Genomic DNA, 15,841 nt, shown 5'->3' with positions numbered 1-15,841 from the left:
CATCAATGAGGATATGGTTTTTTTCAAGTAGCCATGTCTCTTGTAAGCAGACCAAGTCAAAAGATTGGAGAAAGGTGGTTAATTCCAGGTCTGCCGCCTTATTGTTCCAACCTGCTATGTTCCAAAAGACGAAGTTTGTAAGGGACAGAGGCAAAACAGTGCTGTCTAGGGAGGACTTTATCGGGGGTAAAGTCGACACAACAGAAGGCCGATCTTGTCATTCCCTGTCATCTCTCAGGGGTGTGATTGATCCATTTCTGAACTGTGAATACAGACGTTGGACAATGGCGGGCTATTGTAACGTAATGGAGATTGTGGTGCGTGGGAGATCTTGACTGGAGACCCCAATTCCTCCGGGTCCAAGCGGGTCATGTCAATCCATGTCGGGTTGTCAAAAGAGTTTGGTCTAGCAGCAATTGTAATCCTGTCTCGGAGGGCTGGAATGTTGTCGGTCCCTCCATGTTTGCTTTGGTTAGGATTGTTGGCTTGCAGGTCTGACAAATCCATTCTAAGACGGTCTAGTCTACGGATTATTGCCAGCTGTTCCTCCTTGGGTAAGTCCCTGAAAACTTCCAACAGCTGTAGATCCTCTGGTTCACGTGGATCATCGGAGGGAGCAGTTGGAGGAACTTGAACTTCTGGTGAAGTAAGAGAATGTAAAGTGACTGGAGGATGGGTTGGCGGATTCATCTCAGGTCTGACCAATTGTGGAATAGTTCTTGGCTTATAGGTCGGAGGTGTATGAGGGAAAGGGAAGAGAGGCTGCGGGGAAGCCGCATTTTCGAAATACCGTCGAATGTGTATACCAGAGTTTCCTAGGCGCTCTTTTAGGCTATAGACCATTTTTACAATGGCTGGATTCTTAAAGGTAACAATTGTTTTCAGTCTTGTAGCTGTTATAAAGAAAGTAGATATGTAGAATATCTGAAAGATGGAGCTGTGCTGAAAAAAAGGGCTCCAAAATTTCCCAAAACTGAAATTTACTAAGATGTTGCTCCTGCTTTCGAGGGGGCTTAGGATAATTGAGGAAGACCAGTTTGTTCTGTACCAGGATCAAGTTCCAGTACCATTTTGCCTGGAAAATACATGGCAGGGCCTCCTGTACTGCCAAAGGAGAACTAGGACTGGGAGCCGGTTTATGGGACAGGGGCTGGGCTGGAGGAGGGGAGGAAGGGACGCTCACCAGTGGAGTTGGAATAGTGGTAGTAATACCAGCCACGTATTTCCCTTTAGCGCTTCCCTGTTCCTTAAAATTCGCTGGAGAGCGGGTCCCTCTGGGGGATTGAAAAGTCCCGCTGGATAGAGATTTTAGGAGAGTGAAGAGCGGTTTAAAGTTTAGTTTCTTGTAGCGAGGTTGTTTAAAGTTCTTAATATTCTTTGTTTTCTTTTGTGATACGTTCCTTCGACAACAAAAAGTTGGATGATGTTTGGTCTTTCCTAGCCTCGAATAGGGGGGCTGGAAGGTGGGCTTCTTTGGCTTAGTTTTCAGCTTCCTGTGGTGTTAGCGCTAACATCTCCTGCTTTGGTCACGTTGTCAGACTTAAGTGTTTTGGCAGCTGACACCAGTGTATTTAGGATGGCGTTGCACTCAGAGAGGAAGGTTTTAATACTTTCTAATTCATCCAAAATCAAAAGGGACCATCCTACCAGGGAGTTGTTAGATTTTACTTCCAAGGAAGGGACTGATATATTCCTTGCAGACTTGGCAGAATCGAGAGAAAGTGGGGATGATTGTGCCGGTTCTGTAGCAAGGAGCGTGGGTTCTGGAGAATGATGGTTGTCTGCCAGTGCAAGCTCCCCTGCCAAGGACAGGGAAGGAGGGCCTCCTTTCAGCTCGTAAATATCATTTATGTGGTCCAAGGACCAGTCCATGATAGGAGGCGGAGGAGGCGGCGACAAAGGCCTTTCTGTAAAGAGGTACGTTTCCGTTGAAGATGGGAAAAATTGGGTGATCTTTGGCTGTAAATCAGGTGGAGGAGTTTCAACCAACTGAAATTTCCCCTCAAGTTCTTTGCACTTTTTCCTGGTTAAAACCATGTTGTAGGAAACATAAAACAGAGAGACAAGGTGGAAAAATTATCTGTCTTGGATAATGACTTTATCAGTAGAAAAACACCTTGCCTCTTCGGGTTTCTGCTTCTGTTTCAGCTTCTACTAGTAGAAATGTTCGGCGTTGGGCACTCCCCAAACGCTGCGTTTAATGGTGACAGGTTTATGCCCGTCTAATAATAAAACTCTGAACAGCAAAAACACATTCCAGAGGGGGGGAGGCAGGGAGGCTAAACCGGGAAACTAATAGCCTACTATCTGCTGCAGTAGCCCTTTTTTAAACTGTTAAAATAGTTCATAGGAAGAGAGCTGTGAAATGTGCTGCGTACCTGCCTCCACCTTGCCCGGACTCTAGCTGAGACCAAGGTTTCCAAATTAGAGACATAAAAGATTATGGTATCCAGTTATAGCATATAGGTTTTTGGCTGAACAACTAGAATCCTTGAAACTGTCAATTCACTCAGTTCTAAAGGATGTATTGGGAAGAGGTGATAAATATTTGCAATATTAGTGGAGATTCAACATGGGTCTAATGTTCACGTTTGTATAAAGTAATTGAAAAGCCATGATACAGGACTTTAAAATCAATATTAAAATCATAGCTATCAGATTCAGAAATAAGCTCAAGGCTATGGAAAAGTAAAATATTTACATTATAGCTTTGGTAGAAAGAAGTTCATCGAACATGGAGAAATTATATGCAAGGGTGATCATAGTAAGAGTGCAGTTAAGTAGGGAATGCCCCCCTTGCATACTTTGTTACCACCTGACTCTGGTATCAGCTCACTGGAGATTCAAAGGTAGAAAGTGGAAACTATAGGGTATCGCTGTTGAGAAGTATATTGTTGAAACTGTAAATATTTCAAGAAGCATATTGTTAAGATTGTGTTGATGCTGAAGACACTTACATAAAGAAGAGGGCCCCTGCTGACCTTTCAGTCTGACAACCACACCATTTATTATAGGAAAGACAATGTTAACATTGGAGAATGCTCACTGCTGTTTGTCTCAGTCAATAATGAACACCAAGATGGGAGATGACAGCAAAGCCACCTGAAGCCTCCCTCACCCAGCAGCCCTACAAACCTTGAGGCCCTAAGTCTTGGCAGAGCTGGGAGGAAACACCAGCTGTGGCTCATTAACTGACTTTCAGTCCAGATATTATTTAAGGAGTGCTGTAGCCGGCCACCACTGCCACCTCACTTCATGAGGGCATGGGCATCACTCTTTTTCTCTTGCGCATTTTGTTATTTGCTCAGTTGCTAAGTGTGGCTTTTGCTGTGTATGCTTGTAGGCAATAATTGATGCCACTCAGGGTCAGACCCTAGGAGAGTTCATGAGTGAGGATGAAAAAGTTGCTCATAAGCTGCAGTGACTCTGTTGGCACAGCTGAAAGCTTTTTGGATGAGAGCTGAGAGAAGGGATGGGAGCAGTTACTCAAGCCATTAGGTCATTTTAGTTGGTTGGAGGTCCTGTTTTCTTTACCCAGGTATTTGACTGAATTGGAAATTCTGATCATTGTCCTCATTGCTGTTCAGCTTTGTTCATTTTATGACAAAGTTGTGAATCTGTTTGTTGGACTTGTTTTTATGGATCTGCACATTTTTATTTTGGCTCCTCAACCGTAGTATCAATGAAAAGCAGGTTATACATATTTAATAACTGTTTCTCAAAAGCAAGATCCACATGGATAGCTTAAGATTCATATTTAAATAAGAATTTCTAAATATTTTCTCTTAATATTTGCATTTTAGAATGTATTTTGATGTTTGAGCCAAAAACTGTGTTGCAAGTAAGTACAAAAGCTGATAGATAATTCTAGTTCTGCATATTACTTTGACAGATGTGGGTCAGATCTGATTACATTGAGATTTGTAAAAACTAAGCATTCTACTGGTAACCCTTTCTGTGGTGGTGTCTCATTCATGCAATAGCCTTCCCAAACAAATTCGCTTGTCAGCATCACTATTGCCCTTTAGGTACTAGATTGGAGTTGATCGTGTTCTTAGGCATGTTTTATCTTTGCTTGTTCTTGCTGCTTTGTTCCAGTCTGTTTTAAGTGTGGTTTTATATACTGCATTTTGTTAAGATTTCAGGGATATTTTGTGAAAATGTTCAGGTGAATAAGTACCTTTTGTGAGAATTTAAAGTAGTCCCTGAGAGTTGTACTTTTTGAAAATTCTTCTGCCCTGCTGCAGCATTATATTAACACCTACTGACCATAAATTGGTGGAGAGTAATACTTGGTAACACACTCATAATGGCCGTCACTTCAGCAACTTTTTATGAAGAAAAAGCGAGTCTAGCAAAAATGTTTTATTTATAAAAAATACTTTATATGAAACCAATAAAACAAAGGCATTTCCTGCATGTAACAGCTCTCATTATTTCTGGCCAGTGGACCCAAAGCCTCCTGAGCCACGTTCTGTTTCATCCAAAACCTAAAAGAAAGAAATGCTGTTAGCTTCTCTATGTCATGTTCTGCCTCTTGTTCTATAATTTTTTTAAAACTGTGTGACCACCATAATGTATTCCATGTTTAAATACAAGAGATTAATTCATAAAATGTAGTGGGTAGTGAATGACAAATTCTCGTGCAAAAGTGTAATTTCATTCAGCAGGATATAATTTCTTCCCTTCCTTTTTTTGTTAAGAATAAATCAGCTGGGCAAATAGTCAACTCTTTTGCACATTAAAATATTCCTTACCTGAACTTCTTCAATCTCAGGATAGTAGATGCGCTCACAGATCAGCTGGGCAATCCTGTCCCCCCTTTTAACTTCAAAACCAAAGCAAGAAGAATTTAGTATTAATACTTTTAAGAAGACTACAAAATATATTATTTCCCCTGCAATCCTATGGCTCCTAGGCAGAGATCCCAGGAGCCGACTAATAATCAGATCTCCACAAAACAGCCCTCACCTATCAACATTTGAGCTCCATGGTAGGGCTGAAAAGGGGGCATGCTGGAGGACAATCAGAGAATGGTTTGGATCCAACCTATCCCCTAAATCAAAGATTAGTATATGTCAATCTTATTTTCCTTCCAGTGTTTGCAATGCTTTAAAAAAAAACAAACGCTTGGGAAAGAACAAAAGCGCTCTTTCACCTTCATTTCTGCCTTGCCAGCAAAAGTGTGGCAGGGCATTAGATATGGTGATATACAACCTTTCTTCCCCCCCCCCCACAGCCTTGAGACTGCTTACTTAGTTATCAATTTTAAATCCTGTCTTTTTTTGTTCTAAAAAAAAAGTGATATACATAGGGTTTCTAACAGGGTAAATTAAGTTTTTTTTAAAAAAAAAGGTTAATGGGTGTTTTGTAAAAGCTCAGTGATAGCAAGTATCTTTTTACAATGAAATCCTGATTTTATACAAACATATTAATATTTACACCTATATTCCAAAAACGGATTAATTACCATTTATCAGAACAAATGGGCCATCAGAATGGCATTTTTTGCTATTGTCCGTTCTGTGGAATTTATTTCCTTTGCCATACGTGAACCAACAACCATCAGTTGTTTCAGATGTCTTGTGAAGGCTTACCTTTTTTGCCCAGGCTTTCCCTGACCCATAAGACTGGACTCTATTGTACGTGTTTGAATGTTTTGAATTTGTTTTATTCACTTCTGTATGCTTTTATGTGTTTTTATATTGCTGTTTTACTGGTTTTAGGTTATGTTTTTGTTTTAATGTTATTGCTTTTTAGACTGTACACGGCTTAGAAATTTTTTAAATATTAAGCGGTATATGTTTTTAAATAATAAATCTTTTTATCCTGAGATTAAAACATGAGTTCACCAATTCAGAACAAACATTCATCATTATAAACAATTAATAATTTATGCATTATATTATTCTGGGTTTCTACTCGATCCAAGGACTAGCAAGTCATCATAATTGCTAGGTTCTATGATATGCCATGTTATATAAGAACCATCCGTGGAGCCTCTGTGTATGATCCTGAATACTCAATTTATATTGTCCCTATTACCCAAGCTCTGCAACGTTTAGTCTTATTCAGTTAACAGAAAAGCATGTTTAGCTTCCATTGTTTCAAAGAGAAACTCATAACTACCAGTCCTTGCTTATAGAAACCATCAAAGTAAGCAATGTTGCATGGTATCCCCAGAGTGAGAGGAAGACAGAAACCTCTCATTTCTAAGCAGATAAAGTGTTGCAGTGCATGTGAGCTACATAATCAAAGGTTTTGGATTAGCCCCCATTACAGCTGTAAACAAGTGCTTTTTTAATATAGTTAGTAGGTTTACACAGACTATGAATTTTAGAATGAAAAACGTGATTTAAAAACAGCAATTTAAAACCCAGTCCACCAGATCTAGACCTGCTTTAGCAAGGCTGTCTGCATTATGTTCCTTCAGATTATGCCCATAATCTCAAGCAGTGTCAATTCATCTCCAATTTAATGCAAAATCAATGTATTATTCTGATTAAATATTTAACTAATTTATTCCTGAAGTGGAGCTTTGTTTCACCACACACTTTAATTCTGGTAACATCTGCATCAGTCATTTGCTGATATAGCAAGAATGCTGTAGAAGTTTTAAAAACAAAACAAACAGAGCAGTTATGCCATTTACTTTCCTTTGTGGATGCTGCTTAAACTCCAGGAAGAATAGACATCCTCTAAAAAACAGACCAAGCTGACTACACAATTCTGGAATACTGAAACCTACTTTGTAAATGAACTTCAGAGGGGAAAAAATGTCACAACCAGAAGCTTAAAGTATCATTAGATCTTTCACATTAAGCACTGGACTTTTTTTGCATGTATTTAGTGTACTACTGGATCATGTTTCTGAAAAGGACGGTTTCTAAAAAAAAGAAAGAAAAAGATTAAAAAAGAACTTCAGGTGGATATAATTCTTACCTTTAAAAGGTTCCTTTCCAAAGTTAAAAAGTACAACACCAACATTTCCTCTATAATCCTCATCAATAACCCCAGCTGTAATAAATAAATAAAACAAATGTAAAAAAGATGTTTTTCATTACATATTTATGCCAATTAAGAGATTCCAGCTTTTATTTGATAGTTAAAAGCACCTGAATATTGAAGAAAGAAACTGACTTTGATGCAGCTTATATTACAGTGGTGTCAGCAACTGATTATTATCTGTATTTATTATCTTTATTTACGGGTAATTTAGAACTGAAGTTCAAAACTCTAATTGCCTTGTTACTACTTGCTACTAGAATAGATGATAGTTAAAAAATGGAAGGAATTGGATGGACTTGATAAATCAGCATAAATCCAATTATGGAGAAGATTTCTTATGAAGTAAGTTTACTGCAGGGGAAAAAAATAATACTGGGCTGCCCAAGGAATTTAACAGCAAGCTAGCATGTAGTTCATTGTGAGCATCACATAAGCAATGACATGAAATGCTGCACTCTCTCTGCTGGATTAAGAACACACATTTTATTGAAAAGCCTTCATTCCAATCTGCACAAACAGATTATGGAAAGTCCCTAAGTACTTTTTCAGAATTAAGGATCTCCCAAGATAGCTACATTTTAATACTTTTCAGAAGATAAAACTATCTTCTGAAAAGCAGAAGATAGTACCTTTCAAACCCAACGGTGATGCTTCACTCATTCAAAAATGTATTCATAATTTGTGTGCATTTTAATCTAGTATTACAAAGATAAATAATGGAGTTCTCTGGCATTAGGCCCATTTATTCAACTGCAAAGTTTATATATAAACCAGAACCAGCTATTCCAAATATTCAGTGTGTGGCTGAAGAAGCAATAATGAATTCCATATGAATAGGCACTAAGCAAGATTTTTTCCTAGAAAATGTTAAACATTAAGAAATAAAGCTGTTCTTATTCAACAGTTATAAACCGCCTAAAGTTTCTAGAAGATAATTCTTGCTAGCAGGCTCACAATCCCCAATCAGACAAGGAAAAGGGAAGAAAGAGGAATGCAAGAACTTGACCAGCTGCTCCTTCTCTGTCCAATGAATGGGGCCAGGTAGCTTCCTTTAGTCACCTTGCCAATTAAATTATCATGTATGCACACCATATGTAACTTCTTGTGTTTATCAAGCAGTGCAAATGTTACCCAGACCAGATATTACTGCTGGTTCAAACCATTAGCTCTTTGACCAATGTATATGTATAATGGACATTGTACCACCTCACTAGAAGAATTAGGGATTTTATTTCATATCACACATTTCAGTATTTCGGCTCCTTGCTTGTGAAGATAGTATGTCTACATCTCTTATTAGTGAAATGTGTAGATTTGTAGTGAGCCACACACCTCCTGAATAAGCATGAGCTTTTATACTGACTTTTTATATAAAAAACACAGGAATAGGAACCTCATTTTGTAGCATACAAATATATACCAGTATTACAGAACAGAAAAACAAAAATCTTACCACCAACATCTATAAAATGGTTTGCAGCTAGTCCAGAACGAGGAGCTAAAAAAAAAGAAAAAGGAGAAAGAGGCTCTCAGTTTTAAAAATAAATCAAAACTATTTTCGTAAATGTACATTTTACCCATGGCAAGTTGTTCAACACTAGTAATACATTCGCATATTATAAATATTTCTAAGCTATTTCCAGTGAGAGCATTATAGTTGCTTTCAGCCATAAAATAAAATACAAACATCTTAAGATCTGTGTTTAAGTAATTGCATCTTGCATGGTTGCAATATGTAGCTCCACTCACATTAGTGAGCATTATGAAGTGACACTTATGGACATGTCTAAGTTGATTAAGGTAGCCAAGTTAAGAAGTACATTTCCATCCATAGTTCCTGGACAGTTACAGTACCTAGTGTGGCCATTTCCTCCAGCTTCAGTAGAAATCTGCATTGCTTACAGAACTGCTATGCTACCTCCTTCAATATTTTGTAATCTTTTTCAGTTAAGGGCGCATTTTTGCCCCTAAATATGGGCTCATTACTCATTTTATACAGTATAAGCAAATAGAGGCACTGCAATCATATAAGCATGTGAAGCATATACATAAATTCCTGAAGGACTGGAATACAAATGGTTTGTTAAAACAAGCTCCAACTCCATTGACCCAGAGTTCACTTCTGTGCAGGTGGTAAGCTCAGGACCTCAGCTACAAAGGGACACATGGGGGAGGGGAATGGGAGTCCGCAACAAGGGCTAAGGCCTCCATAAAGTCAAACATATCACACTCCTGTTGATTGTGGTGATAATTAGGCCCAAACATCAGTCCCATTGAACCCATGAATCAAGGTGCCTTCAACATGCTCCTCCCCCAGATGCCCACACCCTAGGCTGCAAACTCCAATCACTTGCTTCAATACAAGGAATTATGCAGAGCTAATGCAGTCCTACATGTAAGCATGTTGTGGATTTCCAGAAAATACTTAAAATAATTTAAAATCTTACTGTACAGCTCTCATGAGAAAAGCCCTAGGAAACAATCTGCAAAATTAGAATCTTTCTGTTTTGCAACTTACCTACTCGACCATAGCACCCACCAGGAAGGGCAATCTGAATATCTGTTTTCACTACAGCCTTTCCTGAAGCAGGGATCTCACAGTCATATGCACTAGAGAAGAAAAAAGAAAAAAATGTTATTGCCACAAGACAATGCAAATGGTCTTGTTGAACAAGACCATTGGGCCAGCATTCAATTGCTAGGCATGACCAGCAAGGTTCTCTGGAAGCTCTGAACAGGGCCTGAAGGTGATGGCCTTCTCCTAGTGTTTGCCCCCAGAACCTGGTACTCAAGAGGTATACCATCTCTGAAAACAGAGGTTCCACTTGCCTCATCATGGGTTTCAGCCAGGAGCATTTTCTAACATAATACAATTTCTTAACATGCATTCAAACATTTTTAATCACATGGGAGGCATAGAAGCCATAAAACGCAAAACTTGTATGACATGCTAATAAGGAGCCTTATTCATAGTGAGTGAAATTCAGCATATAACACACAATACAAAACCAGAACTCTGCCCCTCTCTGCTCCTAGAAAACTGACCGACACACTAGTAGCGGTACCCCTACCTAAAAAAACCAGTTTTGTAACAGAAAAGCAGAGAACTATTAATACCTGTGAAGAAATTCAGCAAATGCAACTTCAGCAGGTGATGTTTTACTTGTGTTTATTTTACATGTTTTTATAACTGTATATTGTTGCAACCTGCCCTGGAACCTTATGGCAGGTAAACAAACAAGCTTTTCCCCCATTCCACCTAACAAACCGAGTGTCAAAATTCCCGCTTGTGTACATCAGGGTCTTTTCCATCTGTTCACTCTAGCTCTGGAAAAGCAGAAAGAGGAACAGTGGACACCATAAACATTTAGAATTGGGTCACATGGTGGAGGCTGGAAATAAGGATAGGTCCTGGATCCAAGAGTTGAAAACTACCATTTTACAGAGTAATACAGATAGAAGCACCATTTAAGACATTTAATGGGGTGCTCAACACTGTACTTTTTTTTTGCATTAGACTGCCTCCAACCACAGGAAAATGAAAAGTGACTTCACACTCTGCAGCCAACTCAGGCAGATTTAGAGAAGTGCTTGAATTAATGTGTGTGTGTGTGTGCGCATGTGTGCCATTAACCATCTTGGGCACTATTGTGTGGAAAGGTAGGGATAATAAATTTAAATAATATGTATCTTTTCTGACAGACCCATACCTGCTTTTAGAGAGCTAGTGGTGGGGAAGATGTGATTCAGCTAAAATTGCAGGCATTCAGTGACCACAGTGTTGCACTAGGACCTGGGAGACCAGGGTTCAAATCCCCACGCGGCCATGAAGCTCACTGGGTGACTCTGGGCCAGTCAGTCTGCTAGCCTAACCTACCTCACGGGGTTGTTGTGAGGATAAAATGGAGGAGGAGGAAGACCGTGTACACCTCCTTGAATTCCTTGGAGGAAAGGTGGGATAGAAATGCAAACTTAAAACAAATATGAAGAATTCTGGGGCAGTCAAAAGATTGCCCACGGCTTAGCGACGTTTGGGCTGGCCCTACTAAAAGATATTGCCCGATTGTGAATTTGGGACGGGTTTCCCACCCATCTTATGCGTCAACACGGCTGCCTTTGTTTGCAGCTTGTTTTTTTGTCGCCTGGAATCAGCAGGGCGGCGTAAAGCAGCGAGAATCCCTCAAGCCAGTGACAGAGGGGGGGGTTCCTTTCAAATCCCTCACTCACCTGTACAAATCGTAGCCCGCAGCCCTGGACGACCCTCTGGAGGGAGCAAAGGCGTTTTCGGACAGTTTGGAGAAGCGGAGTTTCTGGCCGGGCTCCTCAGAGCTGGAAACTTTGAGCTTCTTGGTGGGGGAAGAGGCGAAGTCCGCTTCAGAACAAGGCATATTGCGAGCGCGACAGAGAGAGAAGGAGCACGAAAGGAGAAAGGAAAGAGGCGGTTAGTTCTGAGCAGCCCGCGCTTTCTTCCCGCGCTCCCTCTCGCGCGCTAATTTCAAGCCAAGCACCAATGGGAGCGCGGCGGGGGAGGGACCTTTACAAGGCGACCGGAAGGGCGGGCGAAAGGCACTTTCCCCGTCAGTCACCACCCTCTTCCCGCGCTCTCGCAGAGATAAGAAAAATGTAGAGGACCCTAACACTCTGCTGGAAGCAACGAAACTGGAAATGGACTGCCTTCAAGTCGACCCCGACTGATAACTATCCTATGAATAGAGTTTTCATGGTAAGCGGTATTCAGAGGGGTTTTCCCATTGCCTCCCTCTGAGGCTAGTCCTCCCCAGCTGGCTAGGGCCTGCTTAGCTTGCCACAGCAGAAGAGCTGCCCAAATTGAGAAATGCAAAAATGGATCACTGAACACTAAAGTCAGGATCATTCAGGCTGTGGTGTTCCCGATCTTTATGTATGGATGTGATAGTTGGACAGTGAAAAAAGCGGGTAAGAGAAAAATGAACTCATTTGAAATGCAGTGTTGGAGAAGAGCTTTGGACTGTGAAAAAGACAAATAATTAGGTGTTAGAACAAATTAAACTGGAACTGTCACTAGAACTTCAAATGATGAAACTTAGTTTATCATACTTTAGACACATCATGAGAAGACACAATTCACTAGAAAAGACAATAATGCTGGGAAAAACAGAAGGGAGTAGAAAAAGAGGAAGGCCAAACAAGAGATGGATTGATTCCATAAAGTAAGCCACAGACCTGAACTTACAAGATCTGAACAGGGTGATTCACGACAGATCCTATTGGAGGTCGCCAATTCATCGGGTTGCCATAAGTCATAATTGACTTGAAGGCATATAACAACAAAAGATTTTAGCGTAGGTGTGATTAGGTAATGGTGTGACCTCTCCCATCAAAATAAAAACCCAAAACCAAAACAGCATTAAAGACAACTGCTCTTTTTAACTTGGGTGTTATTTTATATGGGAGAATGAGATTATTTTAGATGAAGATGATTACCTTCGTTTTAAAATGTTTGTCCTCGCCCGCCCCCATGCCGCTTCCGCATGAAAGAAGGCCACAGAAAGATTCAGGAAATTCTTGTGGTTGACAGTAACTCTATACACATTTACACTGGAGAAAGCCTCATTTGAACTTGATGGTGCTCACTTCTAAGTATACATCATTAGCTACTAGCCACCATGGCTATGTTCTGCCTCCACAGTATGACTGTGGGCCTGAGGCCCTTTTGGCTGGAAGGTGGGGTAGAAATATTAAAATCAAATCAAACTGAGTATCAGTTGCTGCTGGGAATCGCAAGAGGGGAGAGTGTTGTTGCACTCAGGTCCTGCTTGTAGGCTTCCCATAGGCATCCGGTTGGCCAGTATGACAACAGGATGCTGAACGAGATGGGCCTTTGGGATAATGTAGTAGTAAATTCAGAAGTGCAGTGTCCCATCATATTAGTCACAGCCACACCATTGCCATCTCTTTTCTTTGTTGCCGGGTTGAGAATGAGATCCATGTTAATGCCCCTTTCCTCAACAACATACATCCGTAGGAGCCAATAAGCATGAAAGGGGAGAGTGTTCCCAATGAGAAGACTCTCCTCAGTAGCTAACACACTCCCGTTTCATGCTCATAGAATGCTGGAGACATAGGGACCCTGCAGGAATCCTGTTCCCAAAAAAGTAGCCCCCCTTAGTCACCGGATGACTACACCCCTGTTTGCCAGGAGCCAGTAGGGCTCTTCTTTATGTTTCTACATGTATACGATTGCATTAAATATATATGCATCCAGCTGGGTTAAAATACCCTTAAGGCATATCCCCCCATAAAAGAATAGTGGAGGCCGTTGTTTGCTCAGAATTGTAGCTCTGTGGGGCAAACTACATTTCCCAGGATCCTTTGTTTCCTATGGACAGCTCTCCGTTGGAAAAGACCAACAACAGCCCCTCTGTGTGAGTCTATACTACAAATTTACGACTCCGCTTTATTCTTACGTCTTCTGTCGCTTTTGGTACAAAACTAGACTGACAGTACCGGCTTACAGTAAAGAAAGAAACAGTTGTTATATTACGGTCAACGAGGTAAAGGAGCCCCCTTGTGGAAGAAACCAATCTATCCAAAGGGGAGGAAAGAGGGCGTTTTTGCTCTTGCGGGTACGATTAATTGAACCCCTGTCCTGGAAGGAAGTGGTTGCGTCCTTCTGAGCATCTGGAGCTAACGGACAAAACCGCCGGTTCTTGGTTCTCCCCATTCCCTCCTTACTGTTTCTGAAAAGCTTCCGGAAGAAACGCCAGGCCATGGCGCCTGTAGGTCTGCGTTGGGGCTTCACCGGTAGGCAGGCGCAGGTAGCTTCTCTCTCAACCCCAGTATGGCAAGAGCGTTGCTTATAATACAACCCCCATGAGACACTGTGGAGACACTGTAGTTGGGACTACATTTCCCAACAGCCCCTGTTGTGTGGCTGGGTCTGAGTAAGGAGGAAAATTGCGTTCTTGGGGGAAGGCGAGAAAGTGTGCTTCATTAAGAATTATTAATAATCACCACTACTACTACGGCCTATTAACAATCACCACCACCATCACAATAGCAGATTGGGGGGGGTGTCGGTGGATGAGTGTGCTGGTGAGCACCGGGGGGGGACTTCAGAGGAGAAGATTCAAATCTAGCAGTTTGGAAGCAAAGCAGCCCTGGGATGGTTGCTAGACAAAGTGATTCTGTGGGAAAGGCTCTGAAAAGAAGGAAGGGAAGGGTATAGCAGTGGTGGAGTGTGATGCGTCCTTCCCTGGCTCTCCCTGTCAGGTTCCTACCTGCTCGTGGTTACTGCCTGTCTCTAGGCACCACCAGGGACTCCACCAGTCCGGACCGCTCTCTCTTATGATTTCTCTCCCCGCTCTAGCACAGATCTCAACAGATCCCCCTGCTAGGCAACCACCAGTAACATCCCAATACTAGTATTCCCAGAGACTCTGAATACTGGTATTGTTACTCTCTTCACCGCTGCCACCATTTGTTACAGTTCCCCTTCAGCCTTGGTCATTACCTTACCCTCCCTTCTGGTCTGTGAAACCCCAGCCAAGGATCAGGCCTTTGGTAAACCAAATTAAGTATTTATTACAGATAACAAAGCTAACTAGATTAACAAGATTTCTTCTTAAGGCACATAGGCATATGGTTTTACTCAATACTAATCCGAACTCCACCTCCCTCCTGGTAAACAACTCTCTAAACCCCACCAAGCAATCCACTCTTTCTCTTCTCCCCCCCAGATTCCACAATTCACCATCTCACATTCACCCAGATTTACCTGTCATCCTTTCATTTATACTGTCAGCCATTTTAAACATTCAGCCAATCATCAAGCATTCTATTGCCCATTCACTCCCCCTCCTCTTTCACTACTTACCATGTATACTCTAAACAACCAGCACTTACCATATATACACTAATATATAGGAACATCACATGGAGGCCTATCGTTCACCTGATAAACTCAGAAGCCTGGGCTGTTGCTGTTTTACCCCAGTTCTTTCTACTATGTAGGTGGTTGAAAGTTTTCATATTCACATGACCCAGTAAACCAACTTTTATTAGCTGTAACCAGCAGTTGGCCAGGTTGGGCACCAACCAAGAGCCCTAGGGGCCTGGAAGGGCCCTTCATTGGCCCAGCCATGCTGCCATTTATCACCTTTCCTGATGGGTCTCCAGATGCTTTTCAGTGGCGAGTGGTGGTGCTGGTTTTGAATTGGAGCTTAGCTCAGTTTCTGCCTGTAAATTATCCAAAATGTTGTCTTCTGCCCCATACTTTATAGATCTATGGGCCAGGGCATTGCATTCTGAGTAACTTAAGGTGACAGGCAGCCACTATGGATGGGACCCGAGCTTAGCTCCTATTCAAAAGTGCCACCTCCCCTCCATTGTGGAAGTGTGCCCAGTGCCCAAGGCAGTGGCAGAGAAAGCATGTGACAGCTGCAGCTAGGAACACAGGAAGTTGCTCTATACTGAGTCAGATCACTGGTCCATCTAGCTTAGTATTGCCTGCACTGACTGGCAGCGGCAATCCAGGGTTTCAGGCAGGCATCTCTCCTAGCCCTACCTGGAGATGCAAGGGATTGAACCTGGGACCTTCTGCATGCAAGGCAGATGTTCTACCACTGAAATACGGCCCTTCCCCTATAGCCACCACAAGCGGAGCTGGGCCTACCCTGGTTGTGGGGTGTTAGGGACCCCATTGTTGGTATGTTATGCTGGTGCCAACTTTAGCGACATTTTAGTGTGATTGTTGGAACCCATTAGGTTAATGCAGAGACTAAACACTAAAGTGCCTTTAGCACTTGTCTCCAGTCCTGCACACTACAGATTTTAAAGTGTACCAGATCCCTAA

The 15,841-nt window shown here is 41.7% G+C and overlaps 1 protein-coding gene and 1 long non-coding RNA gene across 4 annotated transcripts in view; one reads left to right on the top strand and one right to left on the bottom strand.

The window, feature by feature from the left end:
* Window positions 1-4,350: 4,350 nt before the first annotated feature.
* DUT (deoxyuridine triphosphatase) lies at window positions 4,351-13,871 on the bottom strand. The gene is made up of 7 exons (XM_061595364.1): window positions 13,723-13,871; window positions 11,236-11,380; window positions 9,527-9,618; window positions 8,462-8,506; window positions 6,943-7,017; window positions 4,758-4,828; window positions 4,351-4,490 (listed from the first exon to the last, which is right to left on the bottom strand). The coding sequence occupies exons 1-7, from the start codon at window positions 13,757-13,759 to the stop codon at window positions 4,434-4,436; spliced, it is 522 nt and encodes a 173-aa protein (XP_061451348.1). The 5' UTR covers window positions 13,760-13,871; the 3' UTR covers window positions 4,351-4,433.
* The window catches only part of LOC133369787 (uncharacterized), a 33,626-nt gene continuing 29,363 nt past the window's right edge, over window positions 11,579-15,841 (top strand). Inside the window, exon 1 of one of the 3 annotated variants that reach the window (XR_009758990.1) lies at window positions 11,579-11,731. This is a non-coding gene — a long non-coding RNA (uncharacterized LOC133369787). Of the gene's footprint in view, window positions 11,732-13,332; window positions 13,413-13,556; window positions 13,806-15,841 lie in introns of those variants that run through there. The other 2 variants (XR_009758991.1, XR_009758988.1) reach the window with 2 other exon arrangements.

The sequence above is a fragment of the Rhineura floridana genome, chromosome 14, assembly GCF_030035675.1.
Source record: "Rhineura floridana isolate rRhiFlo1 chromosome 14, rRhiFlo1.hap2, whole genome shotgun sequence".
Taxonomy (NCBI): domain Eukaryota; kingdom Metazoa; phylum Chordata; class Lepidosauria; order Squamata; family Rhineuridae; genus Rhineura; species Rhineura floridana.
Note: the sequence above shows the minus strand (reverse complement) of the source record. Positions and strands in the feature narration are given on the sequence as shown.

What these genes read in the sequence shown, in the direction of transcription:
- DUT (XM_061595364.1), bottom strand. Translation starts at nt 13,759, where the DNA reads ATGGCCTGGCGTTTCTTCCGGAAGCTTTTCAGAAACA. An exon ending in CCGGAAGCTTTTCAGAAACA is followed by an intron (nt 11,381 to 13,722) that starts GTAAGGAGGGAA and finishes CTTGTTCTGAAG; the next exon opens with CGGACTTCGCCTCTTCCCCC. An exon ending in TGGGTGCTATGGTCGAGTAG is followed by an intron (nt 8,507 to 9,526) that starts GTAAGTTGCAAA and finishes CTTTTTTTTTAG; the next exon opens with CTCCTCGTTCTGGACTAGCT.